Source organism: Callospermophilus lateralis, chromosome X (genome assembly GCF_048772815.1).
Source record: "Callospermophilus lateralis isolate mCalLat2 chromosome X, mCalLat2.hap1, whole genome shotgun sequence".
Taxonomy (NCBI): domain Eukaryota; kingdom Metazoa; phylum Chordata; class Mammalia; order Rodentia; family Sciuridae; genus Callospermophilus; species Callospermophilus lateralis.
In genome coordinates, this window is record NC_135325.1 from 126,232,127 (window position 1) to 126,251,293 (window position 19,167).

Genomic DNA, 19,167 nt, shown 5'->3' on the forward strand with positions numbered 1-19,167 from the left:
GACTTCATTCACCTCCTTTCTTGACCACCTTTCCCAGCTGTTGCGAACCATGCAGCACTTTGGGCCACTGTTTCCCCCTGCATCTCTGCTAGGAAAAGGGGGCTGAATCCTCATGTCCCAGGTCAGACAGTGCATATTTCCCTAGGACTTTGATTTCTGGATTGATTGCCACTTTATTCTTGAAGCCTAGTTTTTCTGCCTACACTTGTCACTTGCTTTGTTATGCAGTTGTTGGAGGGGGAACACAAATAAATGTTTATTACTGCAGAAAATAAAGTTGAGCAGTAATTCCATGTTTGAGTTTCTTTTCAGATACCCTATCTCTCAATTTCTTGCTTTTGTTCTTGTCCGGAAAGAGAGTTAGTTTTTTCACATGCAATTGCTAATCAGTAGTCTGCTAAATGCTTCCGAGGAACCCTCTGGATAGTAGGTTTCTTTTTGTCTGAAGCTCTTGAGTATAGTACATCGAACTTTGTGTGATTGTCCATCTAACACCCAGCTAAGACTAGAATCAGTCATCTGTCCTGAATCCACAGATGAACAGTGGAGGCTGCTGAGCTACTTTAAAACCCAGGTTAGGTTGCATCACTCCACCATCCCAAACTCTCCATGAGTTCCCCTCTTACTCAGAGTCAATCAGATGCCCTTTTGGTGCCCTGCAAAGTCTAATGTGATTGACTCTGACCTCCCCTCCTAATCTCCCCCTGGCTTACATTGATCTACCTACACTAGCCTACTTCTCCATGAAACATACCAGGTCCACTCCTGCATCAAGTTATGTCAGATTCATTCCATTTGTACTAGATCTTTCCTGTCTGAAAATAACTCTTTCCCCAGGGTTCTACCTGACTCATTCTGATATCCTTCAGGTTCTTCTCAAATATTAACTCCTCAGACTTTTATAACTACCCAACCTCCTTTTTTCTGGGTTATTTATTATATCTGCAGCTCCTAGAAGAGTGATACCTTGGCCCAGAATAGCCCCAGGCAAGCTTGCTACTAATCATCCATGTTCTGTTTCAAACCCAGGTCTTTTCAAATGCTATCTTCTTTTCCTAATATCTTCCAGCTTGCCTCAACTCCCCAATTTAACAAGTGGGGGCTAACACTTGATAGGCACATGGGAGATAGAACCTGGAAAGCAAGGAGTGACAGATTCTAAGGAGTTTGTGGAGTGGTGAATTAATTCACTGGGGGATTTGAACAGAGCACAGACACTAACTGCCATACTGCTTCATGGCAACTTTCCACCTCCCCAGTGGAGGATAAGCTGAGGTGGGCCTGGGCAAATTGGGAGTGAGGTTGGCAACACTCCATGGGGACACATACTTACAGATGGAAATCGATGTGGAATCAAATTTAATAAATAGGTGGTTGGGGTATAAATAGCACAGAGGGCGGGGCTATCCCAACACATGGGCAGGAGGGAGGGGGTATTGCTGCTGGGGGGGATGGTCCCATCACCCCCTCCCCATGCAGGGCCCAAAGCAAGGCACTAATGAAGGGGGCCCAGGTGTGCTGGGGGCATCTTGGCTCAATGATCTTCCCCACAACACCTGATCTGGGGCTCTGCCCCAGATACTCAGGCTGGAGCCAGCCACACCCCTTGATGGGGGCGGTAGACAGCTTGGCTCAGGACTGAGAAGCCCCCTCCCACCAATTCCACCACCCTCAGCCGTTGCTGGACACGAGGCTGATGATCTGCTCCAGCTTCTGGCGCAACTTGTGCTTCCGACAAGACGCATCCCTGTCCAGGGCAGCGAGAATCTGGAGGAGAAGGGTCCCCTGGATCTGGACTCAAGGGGAAGGCCCAGCTCTCCCTATCAAAGCCCACCACTTCCCAGCTGGGCTCTTCTGTCCTGCATGACTCAGCCCATCCACTCCCTGCAGCCCCTGTGGGAAGCTCGTGGTTCAAATCTCTCACCTCTGAACAAACCCACCAATTCACCTTGACTCCCAGCACCTTCCAATTATGGAGCTTTCTACTGTGTACGGCCAGCATGCAGCCCCTTCCCAAGTGTAGTCTAGACTCACTGTACGAACTGCCCCCTTCCCATGGCCTTCTAGCCCCAAACCTCCTCCACCCAGATCTCTGTTGTTTAGGTCTCCGTGATCTCATTGCCAGACCCGGGGAGTGTGCTATAGCTCCATCCTCCTTGACCAGCTGTAGCACCCTGCAGAGAAGGCTGCTCTCCCCTGCTTGACCCTGAGGGCGTCCTTTCTCAGGCTGCAGGACTCCTTGAGACACTCTTGGGTTCCCTCCCACCCTGCTGCCAGAGCCTCTTCTCCTCTCCAATCTCTGAGTAGCCCAGGGCTGCATGCTTGGGCCACACACCCCTCTGAACCCACTCTGACTTCCCTCGGTAAGCCCACCCACGGTCAGGGCTTTAAATGCCTTGTACTGGCTCATGAAGGTGCATTTCCAGCCCACACTTTCCCCCAAATTCCAGACCCAATATCCAGATGCCTACTTGGCATGTCAAGTCTCTTAGCCCTCTTGGCTACAGAACAGTACTTGGTTCAGCCTCCCCAGACAATCCAGTCTACCTGGGCACTCTTCCTCCTACCCAACCTGAGAGTGCTCTGAGGTTTCCCCAGGGCTTTCCCACTTTCCACGGAAGGCCTGAGTGGGGCTGAAGAACTCCCGGTCTCTGTCCCTAACCCTATCATAGGACTGTTCCACCCACAGTCTTTCCATCCTGCGTTTATGGCAGTGGAGCCTGTCCTGCCAATTGCTTAGGCAAAACACCCTGCAGTCACCCTTGGCTCCTCTGTTTCTCTCCTGGCCCACATCCAATCCTTAAGCAAACTCTGTCATTATGTCTAAATGATCTGGAATCCAAACACATCTCACCATTTCTGCTGCCACTCTGCTCTGAGCCACAATATTCTATTACCTGACTGAGTCCCGTCACCTCCTACCTTGTTTCCTTGATTCTAGCATTAGACCTCTTACAGTCAATTCTCAATAGAAAAGCTACTGAAATTTTTCTTTTCAAGGTGTAAGCCTGATCACATGTCTATCCTACACATTTTCATTATTCCAGAAAGTACTCTCTCAGGTACCTGTTTCATCAATCCCGAGCTTACCCTTACTGTCTTGGTTTGGTCATCCCCACCTTTCTTCACGGCCTAGAGATGCCACTAATCTAGCATCCAGTGCTGCTGGGAGCATCAGCCACAGAGAAAAGGGAGGTGATTGCACAAAGAACCCTCCTGGGGAGAGGTGGGCCTAAGGCTGTTGCTTTTGTTATATAATGATAAGGTCATGTTATACATTGTGTTAGGGAGAGCAATTGAATTTACTGTCAAATATTGAAACTAGTTTCTGACAAAAAAGATGTCAAGATATGGTTTGAACTGAGCAGAAGCAGTATTAATGACAGCCATCTGCTCAACTGTTTATAACAAGATAACATACATTGCACATGAATCTAATTAAGTTTGTTGTACTTGATAAAACGGTGATGAAGCCTATTTTCAAATACTCAGCTTCCTAAATGTGTTCCTTATTTATATCTGATGTTATCACTTAAAACAAAAGAGAACTTAAATTGTGATTTCTCCGTATACGACTTTATTAATGCCAGAAATTAAACAGTAAGAGCAGAATGAATTTGAAAAATCTGTGTGATTGTAGGTACAAAGTTGGTATAAACAGGGAGCAAGGAGGAGAAAGGCAGGCCTGAGGGGAGCCTTCAGTCTGAACATGGACCTATACATCATAATGATTCAGCTGATCCTTGCTCCATGAAATGGCCTATACAGTGACACTAACTGGATAGCTCTGTGCCTTTATATCCAGGCTGTGTGCTGGGCCTCAGGATTCCTCCCTCCCCAAGGAATGCTTAACTCCCTCTATTCCTGGGTTTGTGATTTCAGGGTTGAGACCCTTCTGTTTTCCATCATGCACTGGAAATGAAAGAAACAGAAGCTAATAGAAATGAGCAATTAATTGCTGTGTTGCCCTGTTATATTGATTCCAGAGCCTTTCAGGAAAGATCTACTGTTCAGTGTAAAGACATGCCATAATGGTTTCTGCTACCATTGTGTAACAAACCCCCGGCCCTTGGTCAGAAACACAGCCCTGTCTTACATAAATATATCAATTGTCTCCACCAGAAAACAACATTTGGCTGGTACCATTTTTACTTAATGGTGCCTTCCTCAGGAGCATATGCTGCTGTCAGCTCAAAAACTACCTGTACTTTCTTTGCCTGCATCATCATGATTTTTGCATAGCCATCCTTTAGTAGTTTTGTCAAAGCAGGACATAATTGCATATAACCTGGAAATGATGAATGGTGTCAACCTTTAACATAGAGAGCACCTATTCAGAGCATTCCTGTTTTTAATTAATCACATCCAAACAACTCATACTACTCTTGTGTATATTGCTTCATGTTATAAATACATTCTTGGAAATGCTTTGTAGGAAAGAGATTTCTTTTTTCTTCCTTTCTGTCACCAATTCAATGATATTTCACTACTGACATAATTTTAACTGTAGTTTTTCTTCTTCAATCTGGTGTCATTCTTGACCCCCAGGGCTACGATTTTTCTGTAGCAGCCTTTTTCCAGGTAATTAAAGATCCAAACACAATTCCCCCCAACATAAAGCTACCATCTACAGGAAATGGCAATCTGTAGTCATGGTTCTTTTCCTGTGACTCTATGATTTTTTTTGTCACACACATGAGGAAGAAGGCAGCTCCTTACAGGCTCTGGCCTATGTTTTGTTGTGATATGGAGGTGGCTGTGAGATGCAAGGACTGGGGAGCCTTCTCCTTGCTTTGTCTACGTTCATTAAGGACCCTGGACTCAGTTTTAAAGTACTTGGCAATTTTCCCTGCTTTACAACACAAGGAAAATGATGTCACCACAATCTACTGCTATGAAAATCAAAGTGACTTCTTGTATGGTCTGAAAAAACAAGACTTACGTATTTTCTTACCCTTCAGTCAGTTGAAACCCTGAAATCCTGTGGTAAAGCCTACAACTGCACCAACTGCAGTGAGTGTTTGCTTCCTATTTGATCAATCCTTATACAGTATCTGTTTAGTTCCTCATTGTTCAGATATGTATTATGGCTCTAGGTTCTCAGAAGAATTAAGAAGGGGTATTAAATAAAATTCCATGCCCAACTGAGACCCTCGTTCTGGGCTCCCTGGGTCCATTATCCACCGAGGATGAGATGATACAATGCCCCCATTTTATGGAATGTTCAAAGTCTCAGGATCTGTCATTTTTCAATCAGAAGGGAAAATTGGCCAAAATTTCAGACAGATCATCAGGAGGTATTTCTAATTGTAACTACTGAGAATGTAGAGTTTCAATTGAACATTGCAAAAAGAACCCCTCCCTGGACATGTATACCTTTTAAGGATCAGAGAACTTGCTCATATCTCTATGAAAGGAAGAGGGGATGATGGCTCATCTTTTGTCTGCAGGTGTTCCCCCAAATGATCAGTTTTGTCAATTTCCTCAGAGGTAGTATAAGATAGTGGAATGAGTTTACAGTTGGCAGCCTGGACAACTCTAAGCTTGACTCTGTATCTTAGCCCCATGAGTGATCTTGGTCAATGTGTTCCCTTCTCTGTTCTCAGTTTTATTCTCTTCAAAGTGGCAGTAGCAACAGATTCTGCCATGCATAGCTTCTGGGGCCTTTTAGAGGAAGGGATGAGATGATACATAAGAAAGCATGCTGGGAAAATGCCAACAGCAATGGAATAGCAGCTTAAACACAAATGTCTTTATAGCCACCAGTGTCATCAGATATGCTGCTCATCATGGAGCCTGGGATCCATTGCCCATCACTCAAATTGCATCTCTTTAGGGACAGAAATGATTGATCTGATAGAGTCATAAGAGTAAGGAGTGTAAATTCTGTGACCATTGCTGAGCTTGATCTCAACTGTGTCTTCAAGGGCTATGACAAAATGGTCTTCAGGGTACACTTTACTAGAATAATTTGGTTCTGATCAAAGCACAGGATACCAGACAAAATTTCAGGTATTGGAGGCAAACAATGTCAGCCTGTTGGCCGTAATACCGGCTCCAATCTTTGCTGCAAATACTCCATTTGAAAATTTTGTAACAGAATATTTGGAAAAATGTTCTCTAAAGTCTTGTTTTATTGCTCTTACCATTCCTGAATTAATGACATTTTTTACATCTCAGTCTGTGGTTGTGGAACCCTTCATCTCTTCCTTTTGTGATGGTGGAACCATTGCAAGCATCTCTGAGGCTGGAGAAATGACCTTCTGTCACAGGCTCTGGAAGTGGGGGTAAAGGGGTGTGGGTTGGCCCCCTTCATACCTGCTTGAGAGGAAACTGCTGGCTTCTCCTTTTCATCCAATGCATAAACAGATCCTTTCCTCCTAAAAGTTCTCGCCAATACCACAGAAACTACACATTTTCTCTTGGTTTTGACCTGTGTTGACCATTGGTGTGTTTTTAGTGAAAAAAAAAATGCAAACTGAACCCCAAGCTTCCCAGTTTCACACCTGGCCCAGACCCACACATCTCACACTTTGGATTGCCTTTCATCCGTCCACTCCTGCTTGGTGTTCTGGAGAGCTTGTGTCTTCTGCTCATCCACTTGGACATAGTCTACTCTTTGCTCTTCTGAAAGAAGAAGTTTCTGAAGAAGGACAAAAAGTTTTCATTACATCTAATTTTAAAAAATCAGGATAGTGCCTACCTTTCTGTGGTAGGTTATACTGTAATCTTTACTATTTACTCCCTCTTCCTTCCTGCAGAAACATTATGCTCTACATGTATGTGTGAACATCTCTTAACTTTAGCCATTTGGTTGGACCAATAGAATCCGAATAGAGTTGACACATGCCAATCCTAAGGAGAAGAGAAGCATTTTGGGATTCTCTAATTTCTCTTTTTTTTCCTCTGCCAAAATCCCTGTATTGTAGATGACCTGGAACACAATATCCCTGCCTGAAATAGGCTTTCTCATGAGTAACAACTGAAAGAACCTTTGATCCTGTGTGTACCTGAAATTTGGGGGTTGTTTACTCTGCCTAAACTGACTAACATGCGTTTTGTACTTGTTGCTCCCACCCTTCTGACCAGCTTTTCTTGTGTATCTGTTCAGGTTTTTGGAATGATATTAAATGTGGAAAAGTAGGTATTCATTCAGCAAAAGGGGAAGGAAGTCTTCCAGAGTTTTTTTTTTTTTTCTTACACACACACACACACACACACACAGAGAGAGAGAGAGAGAGAGAGAGAGAGAGAGAGAGAATCATATTGTACTTTCTGTTCAGTGAGCTGCTTTTTTTTCACCAAATAATACATTGTTAGACACATTATGGGATTATGACTATCCCTCACTCAAATATATTAGTTGTCCATCTATCACTGTTAGTTCATTTCATGACTCAAACTGTGAAGTGTATATTATTTAATGGCTAGGATCACTTATGGGTATTAATCAATCAATCCTCCTAATAGCTCTCATTGTAGATGTTATTATTTCTGATTCCTAATTTACAGATGAAAATACTATCCGAAGGATTTGAAACAGTCCAACCTGGCAATTCAAGGCCCTTTACTGAGGGGTTCCATGTCAACTACACCTCCTTTTATCACTGCATAAAGTCTAGCCATACTAGCCTGTTACTTGTTCCTTAAACAGGCCCTTGCTATGCCTGGCCCATCCTCCTCTGTGTCTTATGAATTTTCTATAACTACTAGGATATGAATCCTAGAAAAGCAAGAATATAACATCTGTTTACACACATGCACGGAAAGAACATGTCTAGAAAGAAATACACTAGGATTCCATTCTCTCTGGAAGAAAGGTTTAAGGTTCTTTCAATATTTTTCATTATACATCTGTATTCCTTTTTTAATATTTACTTTTTAGTTTTTAGTGGACACAACATCTTTATTTTATTTTTATGTGGTGCTGAGGATCGAACCCAGCACCCTGCGCATGCCAGGCAAGCACGTTACCACTTGAGCCACATCCCCAGCCCACACATCTGTATTTCTAAGACCTCCTAAAGACAACACACATGGTTTGGCGATCAGAAAAATCTAAGCAGAAATGAGGTTCTCTGGGAATTCTCAGACATAAAATTCTTCTTACCTGCTGTACAGGGGCTGATGATGCTGAATTAAAGTCCAGGGCCAAATAATCCAGGCTAAACTTCTTTGTCCAGGTAAGAGCACCACTGCTCAGGGAGTTGGCTGTTTGGTGCTCCTCCTAGGAAACAACATCACAGGACTCTGGTTAATGAGTCAGGAGAGGAAGGTAAGTTGTGGCTCCATCCAAGTAGCTGCGACCAGATCACAAGAGAGTGGTCTGATAAGACCTGAACAAACCTGTCTGCACATGAGTGAGAGCTGGCATTTCAAACACAATATAGCCATTCAGCCTTAATATGAAACCATATAATTATTGGAAATGGTTTGACAAAATTCCCTCATAAAAGAATTCACTTTATGGATCTGATAGGCTCATGATATTTTGGGGTTTAACTCTTGATAAGATCAACTACACTTATTAAACTTCCAGTAAAAGTGTCCGAAATGCATTTAAAGGTACTTTATACAATGCGAAGAAACAGTTATAGTGAAACTCACCACCAAGCTTCAGAAGCAGCATACTAGGGAAGTGACTCTCCCCTCTACCATTTCCTCTTCTCCCCACTACAGGCAAAGAACTATCGTGAATTTTATGTTTACAACTTCTTTTCTTTCAAAGTGTAGTTTGATGAGCAAGCAAGTATCCTTAACACACTGTCCAGCTTCTCCTGTTTTTGAATATCTTATCAATAGAATCTTGTCATGTATTTTTTAGAAAATATTTTATGTATATTTTTAATTGTATATGAACACACAGTATCTTTATTTATTTTTATGTGGTGCTGAGGATCAAACTCAGTGTCTCACAAATGTGAGGCAAGCACTTTACCTACAGCCTCAGCCCCTTATCATGTATTTTTTTAAAAAATATTTTAGTTGTCAATGGACCTTTATTTTATTTATTTTTATGTGGTGCTGAGAATCAAACCCAGGTCCTCACACATGCTAGGTAAGCACTCTACCACTGAGCTACAATCCCAGCCCCTTATGTATGTCCAGTGGCTTCAATTTTTGCTCAAAATTATATAGTCCACACTCACCCATGTGGATGCATTAGCTCCACTGCACTCATTTCAATCAGGACAGATTATTTCATTGCATGATTTATTTAATCATTCTGCTTCCAAAACATACTTGAGTTGCTCCCAGTTTGGGAGCTATTGCAAGCAATGTCACCATGAGCATTTCTGCACCCGTGGGAGAATCTTGGACATTCACCCAGGAATAGAATTGCTGGGTTATAGGATGTACTCATCTTCAACCTTATTATATACAAAAAACCCCCTACTTTCCAGAGTGATTGCAGATACACCAATTTGCATGGGTGCCAGGAGTGTATAAGAAACTCTTTTGTTTCCCATCCTGGCAAACATTTGGTATTGTCAGTGCTGTTTTAATCTTTTTCCAGTCTGAGGTGGGTGAAGTAATACCTAATGGTGATTTGATTTTTTTCCCATTTCCCTGATTATTAAGTAGCTTGGGCATCTTTTCATTTGTTGAAGGGCAATTTATTATTTTCTCCTCTGTGAATTGCCTGTTTTATTTTGGGCTTCATTTTGTTTGTTTTTGGCTTTTGTGCTGAAGTATTTGCATTTTTCTTATTCATCCTTGTACCAGGCCTATTTTGTGTTAATCATTGTTGATGTTAATGAGCAGGACAAATTCCATCCATTTTGTTCTTCTTCTAGAATGTCTTGTGTAATCATCACCCTTTACATACACATTTTTAAATCAGTTTTAAATTTCCTCAAAAACTGCTGTTAGGGATTTGATATGATAATGTCTTTAATATTTAAATCTTCTTGTTCTGGAACATGGCCTACCTTTCCATTTATTTAAGTATCCTTAAAGTCTTTCAATAAAGTTTTTTTAAAAAAACATTTTTTTAGTTGTAGATGGACACAATACCTTTGTTTTATTTATTTATTTTTATGTGGTGCTGAGGATTGAACCCAGGGCCTTGCACATGCTAGGCGAGCACTCTACCGCTGAGCCACAACCCCAGCCTCCAATAAAGTTTTAATGTTTTTGCTTATAACGTTGTTCACTGATCTCTTCTTAGATTTATCTAAAAACACCTGTGATTTGTTATTATTGTAAATGGTAGATTTTTTTTTTTTTTTTTTTTGGTACTGGGAATTGAACTCAGGGCCACTCAACCACTGAGCCATATCCTCAGGTCTATTTTGTATTTTACTTAGAGACAGGGTCTCACTGAGTTGCTTAGGGCCTCGCCATTGCTGAGGCTGGCTTTGAACATGTTATCATCCCACCTCAGCCTCTGGAGCCACTGGGATTACAGGAGTGTGACACCACACCTGGTGGTAGATTTTGTTTAAATCCAATTTTCTGTTTCTTACCACTGTATAGACATTCAATTGTCTCTTGTATATTGATTCTATATCCATCAACTTTTATATTTCATTAATTCTAATCATTTTGTTAATTACTTTATTTATAATTTAATTAATTGCTTTATCCTAAGTAGGTTATTTTGGGTTCTCTGGGTAGACAATTGCTTTATCTATGAATAATCATTGTTAGTCTTCTTCCTTTCTAATTATTATTCCTTTTGGTTCTTTAATTTATTCTCTATCATATACAATGCTGAATGGAAGTAGTTAAAGAGGTTTTCCTTGGGATGAGATGTAGCTCAGGGATACAACACTTGGCTAGTATGTATCAGGCCATGGGTTCCACCCCCAGCACCACAAAAAAGAGATCATCCTTGTTTTGCAACTGATTTTAAAGGAAAGATTTTTCATATTTAATCATTGAGTATGATACTTACTATAGATTATATAAGACTCCTTTTATGAGATGTAGGAAAAGTCCTATTTCTTGTTTACTAAAGATTATTTTTATGAACAGTTCTCTCAAATGCTTTTTTTCTGCATCTAGTAAGATAACAGTATCATTTCCTCCTTTAATCAGTGCATGTACTCCCTTGATTTAATAGTTTCTCCTGGTTTATGGTTATAAAGCTCATTCCTCCGAGAATATTGGTAATAATATACTTAATCTTCTCCAGCTTTAGATCACCACATTAATTTAATTTCAATCTCTCTATATATTTGCCAAACTAAACATTTCATATAAATGGAATCATACAATATGTGGCCTTTTGTAATTGACTTCTTTTATTCAGCATATTGTTTTCAAGGTTAAATCACATTGTTTCAAGTATCAATACTTCATTTCTTTTTATGGCTGTATAAACTTCTATCATATGGAATTAACCAGTTGATGAAAGTGTAGGTCATTTTCATTTTCTGGTTATGGAAAATGCTGCTATGAACATTTGTGTATAAATATTTGGTTGAACATATTCTTTTTATAATTTTTAAATCTCTACAATGAGCAAGATTGGCCTATAATTTCATACTTATTCTTAAAAATAAATGAAACTAAGGAGACAAAGACTTCTATGTTGAAAATTACAAAGATGGTACTGAAGGAAAGCAGAGAAGACATAACTAAATGGAAAAACAGCTATGTTCATTGACTGGAAGACTTAATGTTGTTAAGACTATAAGATCACCCAAAATAATTTGCAGATTGAAAATATTCCATATCAGAATACCAATGGAATTTTTTGCAGAAATATTAAAATCTACCATAAAATTCACATGGAATCTTAAAGCCAAATAGCCAAATCAATCTTGAAAAACAAAAATGAAGTTTGAAGTCTCATACTTTCTTATTTCAAAACTTACTACAAAACAATAGTAGTGAAAATAGCATAGTACTGGCATAAATATAAATATGTAAACCAATGGAATGTTATACAGTCCACAAATAAGCCCTCCTTGCAAATGCAGTCAATTGATTTTCATAAGGGCATCAAGACCATTCAATGAGGAAAGTATTCTCTTTTCAACAAATGGTATGAGGGAAACAAAAAGTCCACAGTCAAAAGGATAAAATTGAACTCTAACCTTATACCGTATACAAAAATTAAGTCAAAAAAGATCAAAGATCTAAACATGAAAGCTAAAAATATAAAATTTTTAGACAAAATTTGGAGAAATCTTTATAACATTGGCTTTGGCAATGATTTCACTGATGTGACACCAAAAGCAAGGCAATAAAAGACAAAAGATAAATATGAGTTCATAAAAATTAATTTTTATGAACTTTTATACATCAAAGGACACTGTAAAGAGAATAAGAAGACAACCCACAGTATAAGGAAAATATTGAAAATTGTACAGATGATAAGGGTTTAATATTCATAATACATAAATATTCCTACACCTGAACAACAACAAAAACAAACAACCTAATTAAAAAATAAGCAAAATACTTGTTATGGTTTGGATATTAGGTGTCCCCAGAAAACCCATGTGTGAGAATATGCAAGAGCATTCAGAGGTGAAATGATTAGCTTATGAGAGCTTTAATCTAATCAGCACTTAAACCACTGATAGGGATTAACTTGCCACCGCAAGCAAGGAGGGTGTGACTGGAGGAGGTGGTTCCTGGAGATGTGCCTTTGGGGTTTATAATTTGTCTATGATGAGGGGTGCTCTCTCTGCTTTCTGGTTGCCATGAGCTGAGCTGCTTTCCTCTACCACACCCTCCTGCCATGATGTTCAACCTCACCTTCAGCCCAGAGCAACAGAATTGGCCATGTATGGACTAAGATCTCTGAAATCGTGAGCCCCAAATAAACTTTTCCTACCTTACATTATTCTTGTCAGGTCTTTTGGTCACAGCAATGAATAAAGTAGCTAAAATAGTACTCAAACACATTTCTCCAAAGATAAATAAATGGCCAATAAAGACATGGAAAGATGCTTAAGCTCACCAGTGATTAGGAAAAAGTGAATGAACAACAATGGTTATTATGAAAAATGGGGAAATAACAAGTGTTGGTGAGGATGTGGAAAAATTGGAACACGTGTTCATTGTTGGTAGAAATATACAATGGTGTAGACATTGTGGAAAGCAAGTTTGTTCATCCTTTCAAAAAACAGAATTACTATATGATCCAACAATTCCACTTCTAAGTATATTTTCAAAAGAATCAAAAATAGGAACTCAACTAAGAACAAGTATACCCATGTTCATAGCATCATTATTCACAATAGCCAGAAGGCAAAATGAACTAAATTTCCATCAGTAGATAAATGGATAAACACATGTGATATAATCCATATTATCAATTATCACATTATTTAGTCTTAAGAAATTAAATTCTGATATATGCTACAATTAAGGTGAATCTTAATGCTATGCTAAATAAAAGAAGGCAGACACAAAGGTACAAATATTGTATCATTCTACTTTTATGAGGGCCCTACAATAGGCCAATTCAGAGACAGAAAATAGTAGAGAGGAAGGGAAAGTTACTGTTTAATGGGTTTACAGAGTTTATGCTTGAGATAATTAAAAAGTTCTCAAAATGGATAGTGGTGATAGTTATATAACTTATGAATGTATTTATTGCCACTAAATTGCATACCTAAAAATGGTTAAAACAGAAAAAATTATGTTCTGTATGTTTTGCTAGAGCAAAAATATTTTAAAAACTGTAAAAGAATATTCATGATGGTTCTAATTGTCCCCAAACTCAAAACAATGGACTCATCCCTTAGTGTATAAGTGGATAAAATTCATGCATACAATGAAATATTACTCAGCAATAAAACAGAAAGAAGTACTGACACATATACAAATTTGGATGAATTATTCTGAGTAAAATAAGTGAACCTTATATGATTCTATTCTTTTTTAAAAAAGAGAGAGAGAATTTTTTAATATTTATTTTTCAGTTTTCGGTGGACACAACATCTTTATTTATTTTTATGTGGTGCTGAGAATCGAACCCAGTGCCCCGCACATGCCAGGTGAGTGCGTTACCGCTTGAGCCACATCCCCAGCTCAATGAATCTATTCTTGTGGCATTCTTGAAAAGACAAAATGATAGGAATGAAGGACAGATCAGCAGTTATCAGGGGTTAAGGGTAGAGGGAGGGTGTGGCATAAAGGAGTATTTTGAGGTGATGGAACTACTATGTGTCATGATTGTGGTGGTTACACAAATTTACATATACAGAGAACTATACACCAAGACAGTAAATTGCACAGATTCAAAATCTTACAAATATTATAAAACTATAATAATAATGTGAGATTTAAGAGTCTAGAATTCAACTATAAAGCTCTTACAAAACTGTTGAAATTATAGGGATTGAAAAATTGATAGAGGAGAAATTGCACAAATTAAAATTATGCTTTGCTCTTTAAAATTTTCTATATTTGGGGTAAAAATGGGAGTTCATAACCCACTTGAATCTAATGTATGAAATATGATATGTCAAGAGCTCTGTAATGTTTTGAACAACCAATAATAAATAAATAAATAAATAAAATTTTCTATAAGTTTACAAACATTTATAGAAGGATTGTTATGGCTTGGATCTTGAATATCCCCCCAATCTCATGTGTTAAAAGCATGGTCCTCATTGCACTAAGGTGCAGAAGCAAGACTTCTAAGCAATGATTGGATCACGAGGGCTCTATTAATTAATCTGTTAATTACTAATCTATTAATTAATCCATTGATAGCTGGATCAACTACTGGGAGGTGGACCCTAGATAAAGGAAGTACGTCACTAGAATCATGCCTGAAAGGGTTTATTTTCCCACTGCTATCCCTCTCCTTCTTACCTGTCATGAACTGAGCACCTTTCCTCTGCCACACCCTTCTGCAATGATGTTCTGCCTCATCTCCAAGCAATAAAGATGCCCAACCATGGACGGAGACATCCGAAACTGTGAGCTAAAAGAAACCTCTTCTCCTATAAGTTGTTCTTGTCAGGTATTTTGGTCAAAGTAATGCAAAGCTTCCAGCACAAGAATATACAGTACATCTTGTATAGCAATAAAACAAAACTTGTATTTTAGTCCCTGACCTTAATTTTTACAATCAGATCAGAACTTTACCTCAAAAATGCATATGATTATGGGCAAAATAAAACATAAATCATATTAGTTCTGAATACTATATAAGGCTGCTGTGTGGCACATGGGAAACTGTAAATGAAAGTCACTTGACACAATCTTATTACTGGTTTAAAAAAAAGGAATCGATGAGATAAGATAGTTTTTCAAAATTTTTTATGGTGATTCCCTCCAAACTACCTTCAGTTAGTGTTCCTGGCTCTTCACCTGCTCTGTCCTATTACCTAATAATGCATGCAGCCAGCCATTGACCAGTGATTACAAACTCAGGCAAGCAAAGAATTTGAAACTGTATTGTTAATGAAACAGGTCTTTCTCACAGCTGCAAAGAACAAAAGTAAACTGCTTGTATCTGGAATGAGTCTGTACTCATTTTGAATAGGTTATAGGATCACTACCCTTTTCTATTCTCTGAAGACAAAGCACAGCTGTTCAGCATCATTTACAGGAGTGTCTTCTTGTGGAAGTTTCCCAAGGGCCATTACTAAGTGTGAAAAATATTGAGAAGAACATATCAAATTTGTAGATGAGTCATTTACATCTGCATATAGTTAAGTGTACTTACAACACAATTTTATCAAATAAAAAGGCAAAATAAACCATTTAATTATTTATTTTTGGAGAGTATCATTTTTAAGTGTCCAATTACCCTTTATCTTTATGTATAGGTGGATAGGATTGTCATCTGATGAGCATACACCTATAGTGCTTTGAATATCTTCCTTCTAAGATATTTTTTTCAAAATTTCATAGTTCAGATGGAGAACAAATGGTAGGTCATAGGAATCCACACTATCACAGCAGCTATATGAGACTGAATAAATCAACAGCTCTGTAGTAGAACATTGAAGTAGGGAGACTGTTGGAAAATGATCATAGGCAACTCAGAGAACTAATAACCTTGTGAAAACCAACAATATCAGTTTCCAGAAGATAAAGAAAATTAAAAAGGAATAGATGACAGCAGTGTTGTGTGCATGGTAGTCAGTGAGGGAGGGGAAGCTCTTCCCTAATGCGCCAAAAGAAATTCTCCCACTGACCTTAAGATAAACAGGTTCTGCTAGGGATGTACCTCAGTTGGAAGAGTGCTTGACAAGCATGCACAAGGCCCTGGGTTCAATTCCCAGCACCACACACACACACACACACACATACACACACACACACACACACACACACACACACAAAGATAAACAGGTGATGCTGTTAAAAAAAAAAAACCTTAAAGTTTGAGCAGAAAATAAGCTCAGATACGGTGAGCTGAAATAATATGGAAAAAAGTCCCAGCACTCTCCATCAGAGACAGAGAAAGGGGGAAAGTGGTGAAAGCTTAAAATGATGTGAAAATCTAAAAGCTACTGACAAATTTCTAGACACATAAGACCTACCCAAATTGAACTGAGAGGATACACAAAACCTAAACAGAGAAATATCAAAAAATAAGATTGACACAGTAATAAAAAATATCTCCCAACAAAGAAAATCTGGGACCAGATAGATTCTCAGCTGAGTTCTATAAAACCTTTAAAAGGAGCTAATGTGAATCCTGCTGTTACTATTCCATGAATTAGAAAAAGAGGGAACATTTCCAAATTCATTCTATGAAATCAGTATCACCCTAATATGAAATCCCATTAAAAATACATCAAGTAAAGAAAACTACAGACCAGTACTCCTGAAGAACATAGACACAAATATCCTTAATAAAATATTAGCAACCTGCTTCCAAAAACACATTAAGAAGATCTTATACCATAATCAAGTTGGTTTTATCCCAGGGATGAAAAAAAGATGCAAATCAAAATGTGTAATTCATTACATAAATAGAATTAAGGTCAAAAATCACATGATCATCGCAATAGATTCACAAAAAGCCTTTTACAAAATTCAGTAACAATTCATGATAAAATCAATGAAGAAACTAGGGATAGAAAAAACTTACCTCAATATCATAAAAGCTATAAATGAAAAACCCAAAGCCAATATCATAATGAATGGGAAAAAAAACTGATAGCATTTTCTTTAAAATCTGGGACAAGACAAGGATGTCTACCGTCACCACTTATATTCAATATAGTACTTGAAGTTTCAGCCAGAGTACTTAGGCAAGAGAAGGAAGTAAAAGGAAACAAATAGGAAAGGAAGAATTCAAATGCTATGGCTTGAATATGAGATGTCTCCCAAAAGCTCCTATATTAATAATGCAGGAATATTTAGAGGTGAAATGATTAGATTATGAGAGCTGTAGCCTAATCAGTCCATCCTAGTTTGAATGAAGTAACTGGATGGTAACTACAATCAGGTGGGGTGTGGCTGGAGGAGGTAGGTCACTGGGGGGTATGTCCTATGAAATGGTTTACATATGAGATGTTACCCCCTCAAAGCTCATGTGTAGGACAATGCAAGAAGGTTTAGAGGTGAAATGATTAGGTCACAACAGCTTTAACCTAATCAGTAAATTAATCGACTGATAGGGATTACCTGGGTGGTATCTGTTAAGGGCATAGGGTGTGGATAGAGGAGGTGGGTCCCTGGGAGAGTGCCTTTAGGGTTTACATTTTGTCCATGGTGAGAAGATCTCTTTATTTCCTGGTTTCCATGTCTTGAGCAGCTTTGCTCCACCACACTCTTCTGCCATGATGCTCTCAGCCCAGAGCAACAATCAGCCATCTATGGACTCAGACCTCTGAAATTGTGAGCCCCAAATAAATGTTTCCTCCTCTACACTGTTCTTTTTGGTACTTTTGGTCACAGCAGTAAAAAAGCTGTCTAGAACATCTTAGAAAGTTGTGTCTTCTCTGCTTCCCCTCTCTCTGCTTTCTGGCCACCACAAGCAGAGCCACAGTCCTGTGTCACACCCTTCTACCATGAGGTCCTGCCTTACCTTGGACCCAGAGCAATGAAATCACTCAACCATGGACTGAACCTCTGAAACCACAAGCTGAAATAAACTTTTCTTCTTCTAAGTTGTCCTTGTCAGGTATTTTGGTCTGAGCAACAAAAAGTTAACATATCAAATTATCACTGTTTACAGATGAAATGATTGTAGACTTTTGTCACAAGAAATTCTACCAGAAGGCTCCCACAGCTGCTAAACAAACTCAACAAAGTAGTGGAATACAAAATAACATCTTTCTTATACTCCAATAATGAATTTGCTGAGAAAGAAATCAGGAAAACAATTCCATTCACAATAACCTCAAAAAATACTTCAGAATAATTCTAACAAGAAGGCAAAATACCTCTACAATGAATATTATAGAACATGGAAGAAAGAAATTGAAGAAGATGTGAGGATTCTGAAAAATCTCTCATGCTCTTGGATAGGCAGAATTAATATTATTAAAATGGACCTATTACCAAAGGTGATATATAGATTCAGTCCAATCCCCATCAAGATACTAATGGTATTCTTCAACAGAACTAGGAAAAATAGTCTTTAAATTCATATGCAGGCTCAGCAGTAGAGCACTTTCCTAGCAAATGTGAGGCCCTGGGTTCAATCCTCAGAACCACATGAAAATAAATAAATAAATAAAGGTATTGTGTCTGTCTGCAATTAAAATATATTTAAAAAATAACTTTATGAAAGCTGGTTGCAGTGGTGCATGCCTATAATCCTAGTGGCTCAGGAGGGTGAGGCAGGAGAATTGCAAGTTCAAAGCCAGCCTCAGCAGCTTAGCAAGGCCCAAAGCAACTTTGAGATGCTGTCTCAAAATAAAAAATAAAAAGAGCTGGGGATGTAGCACTGTGGTTAAGCACCCTTGGGTTCAATCCCTGGTACCAAAAACAAAACAAAATAAAAAAAAATCATATGGAAGAATAAAAGTCCCAGAATGGTCAAAGTAATTCTGAGCAGTATGATCAATGCTTCAGGCAACATATTTCCCAGCTTGAAATTATACTAGAGAGCTATAAGTAATGAAAATTGCATGATACTGGAATAAAAACATGCATGTAGATCAATGGAATAGAATAGAAGTTTCAGAGACAAACCCACACAGATGAAGTTATCTGATCCCGACAAAGAAGCCAAAAACATACAGTAGAGAAAAAAAACCCAGCTTTCTTAGCAAATGCTGGGAAAGC

The 19,167-nt window shown here is 38.7% G+C and overlaps 1 protein-coding gene across 4 annotated transcripts in view; it reads right to left on the reverse strand.

Moving 5' to 3' along the window:
* Positions 1-3,569: 3,569 nt before the first annotated feature.
* Positions 3,570-19,167, reverse strand: part of Gab3 (GRB2 associated binding protein 3) — a 55,636-nt gene continuing 40,038 nt past the window's right edge. For 2 of the 4 annotated variants that reach the window (XM_077106373.1, XM_077106372.1), the window contains exons 9-11: positions 8,111-8,227; positions 6,531-6,643; positions 3,570-6,433 (exon numbers count right to left, since the gene is read on the reverse strand). In XM_077106373.1, coding sequence (XP_076962488.1) covers positions 6,409-6,433; positions 6,531-6,643; positions 8,111-8,227 — 255 coding nt within the window. In that variant the 3' untranslated portion in view covers positions 3,570-6,408. Of the gene's footprint in view, positions 6,644-8,110; positions 8,228-19,167 lie in introns of all 4 variants that reach the window. The other 2 variants (XM_077106375.1, XM_077106374.1) reach the window with 1 other exon arrangement.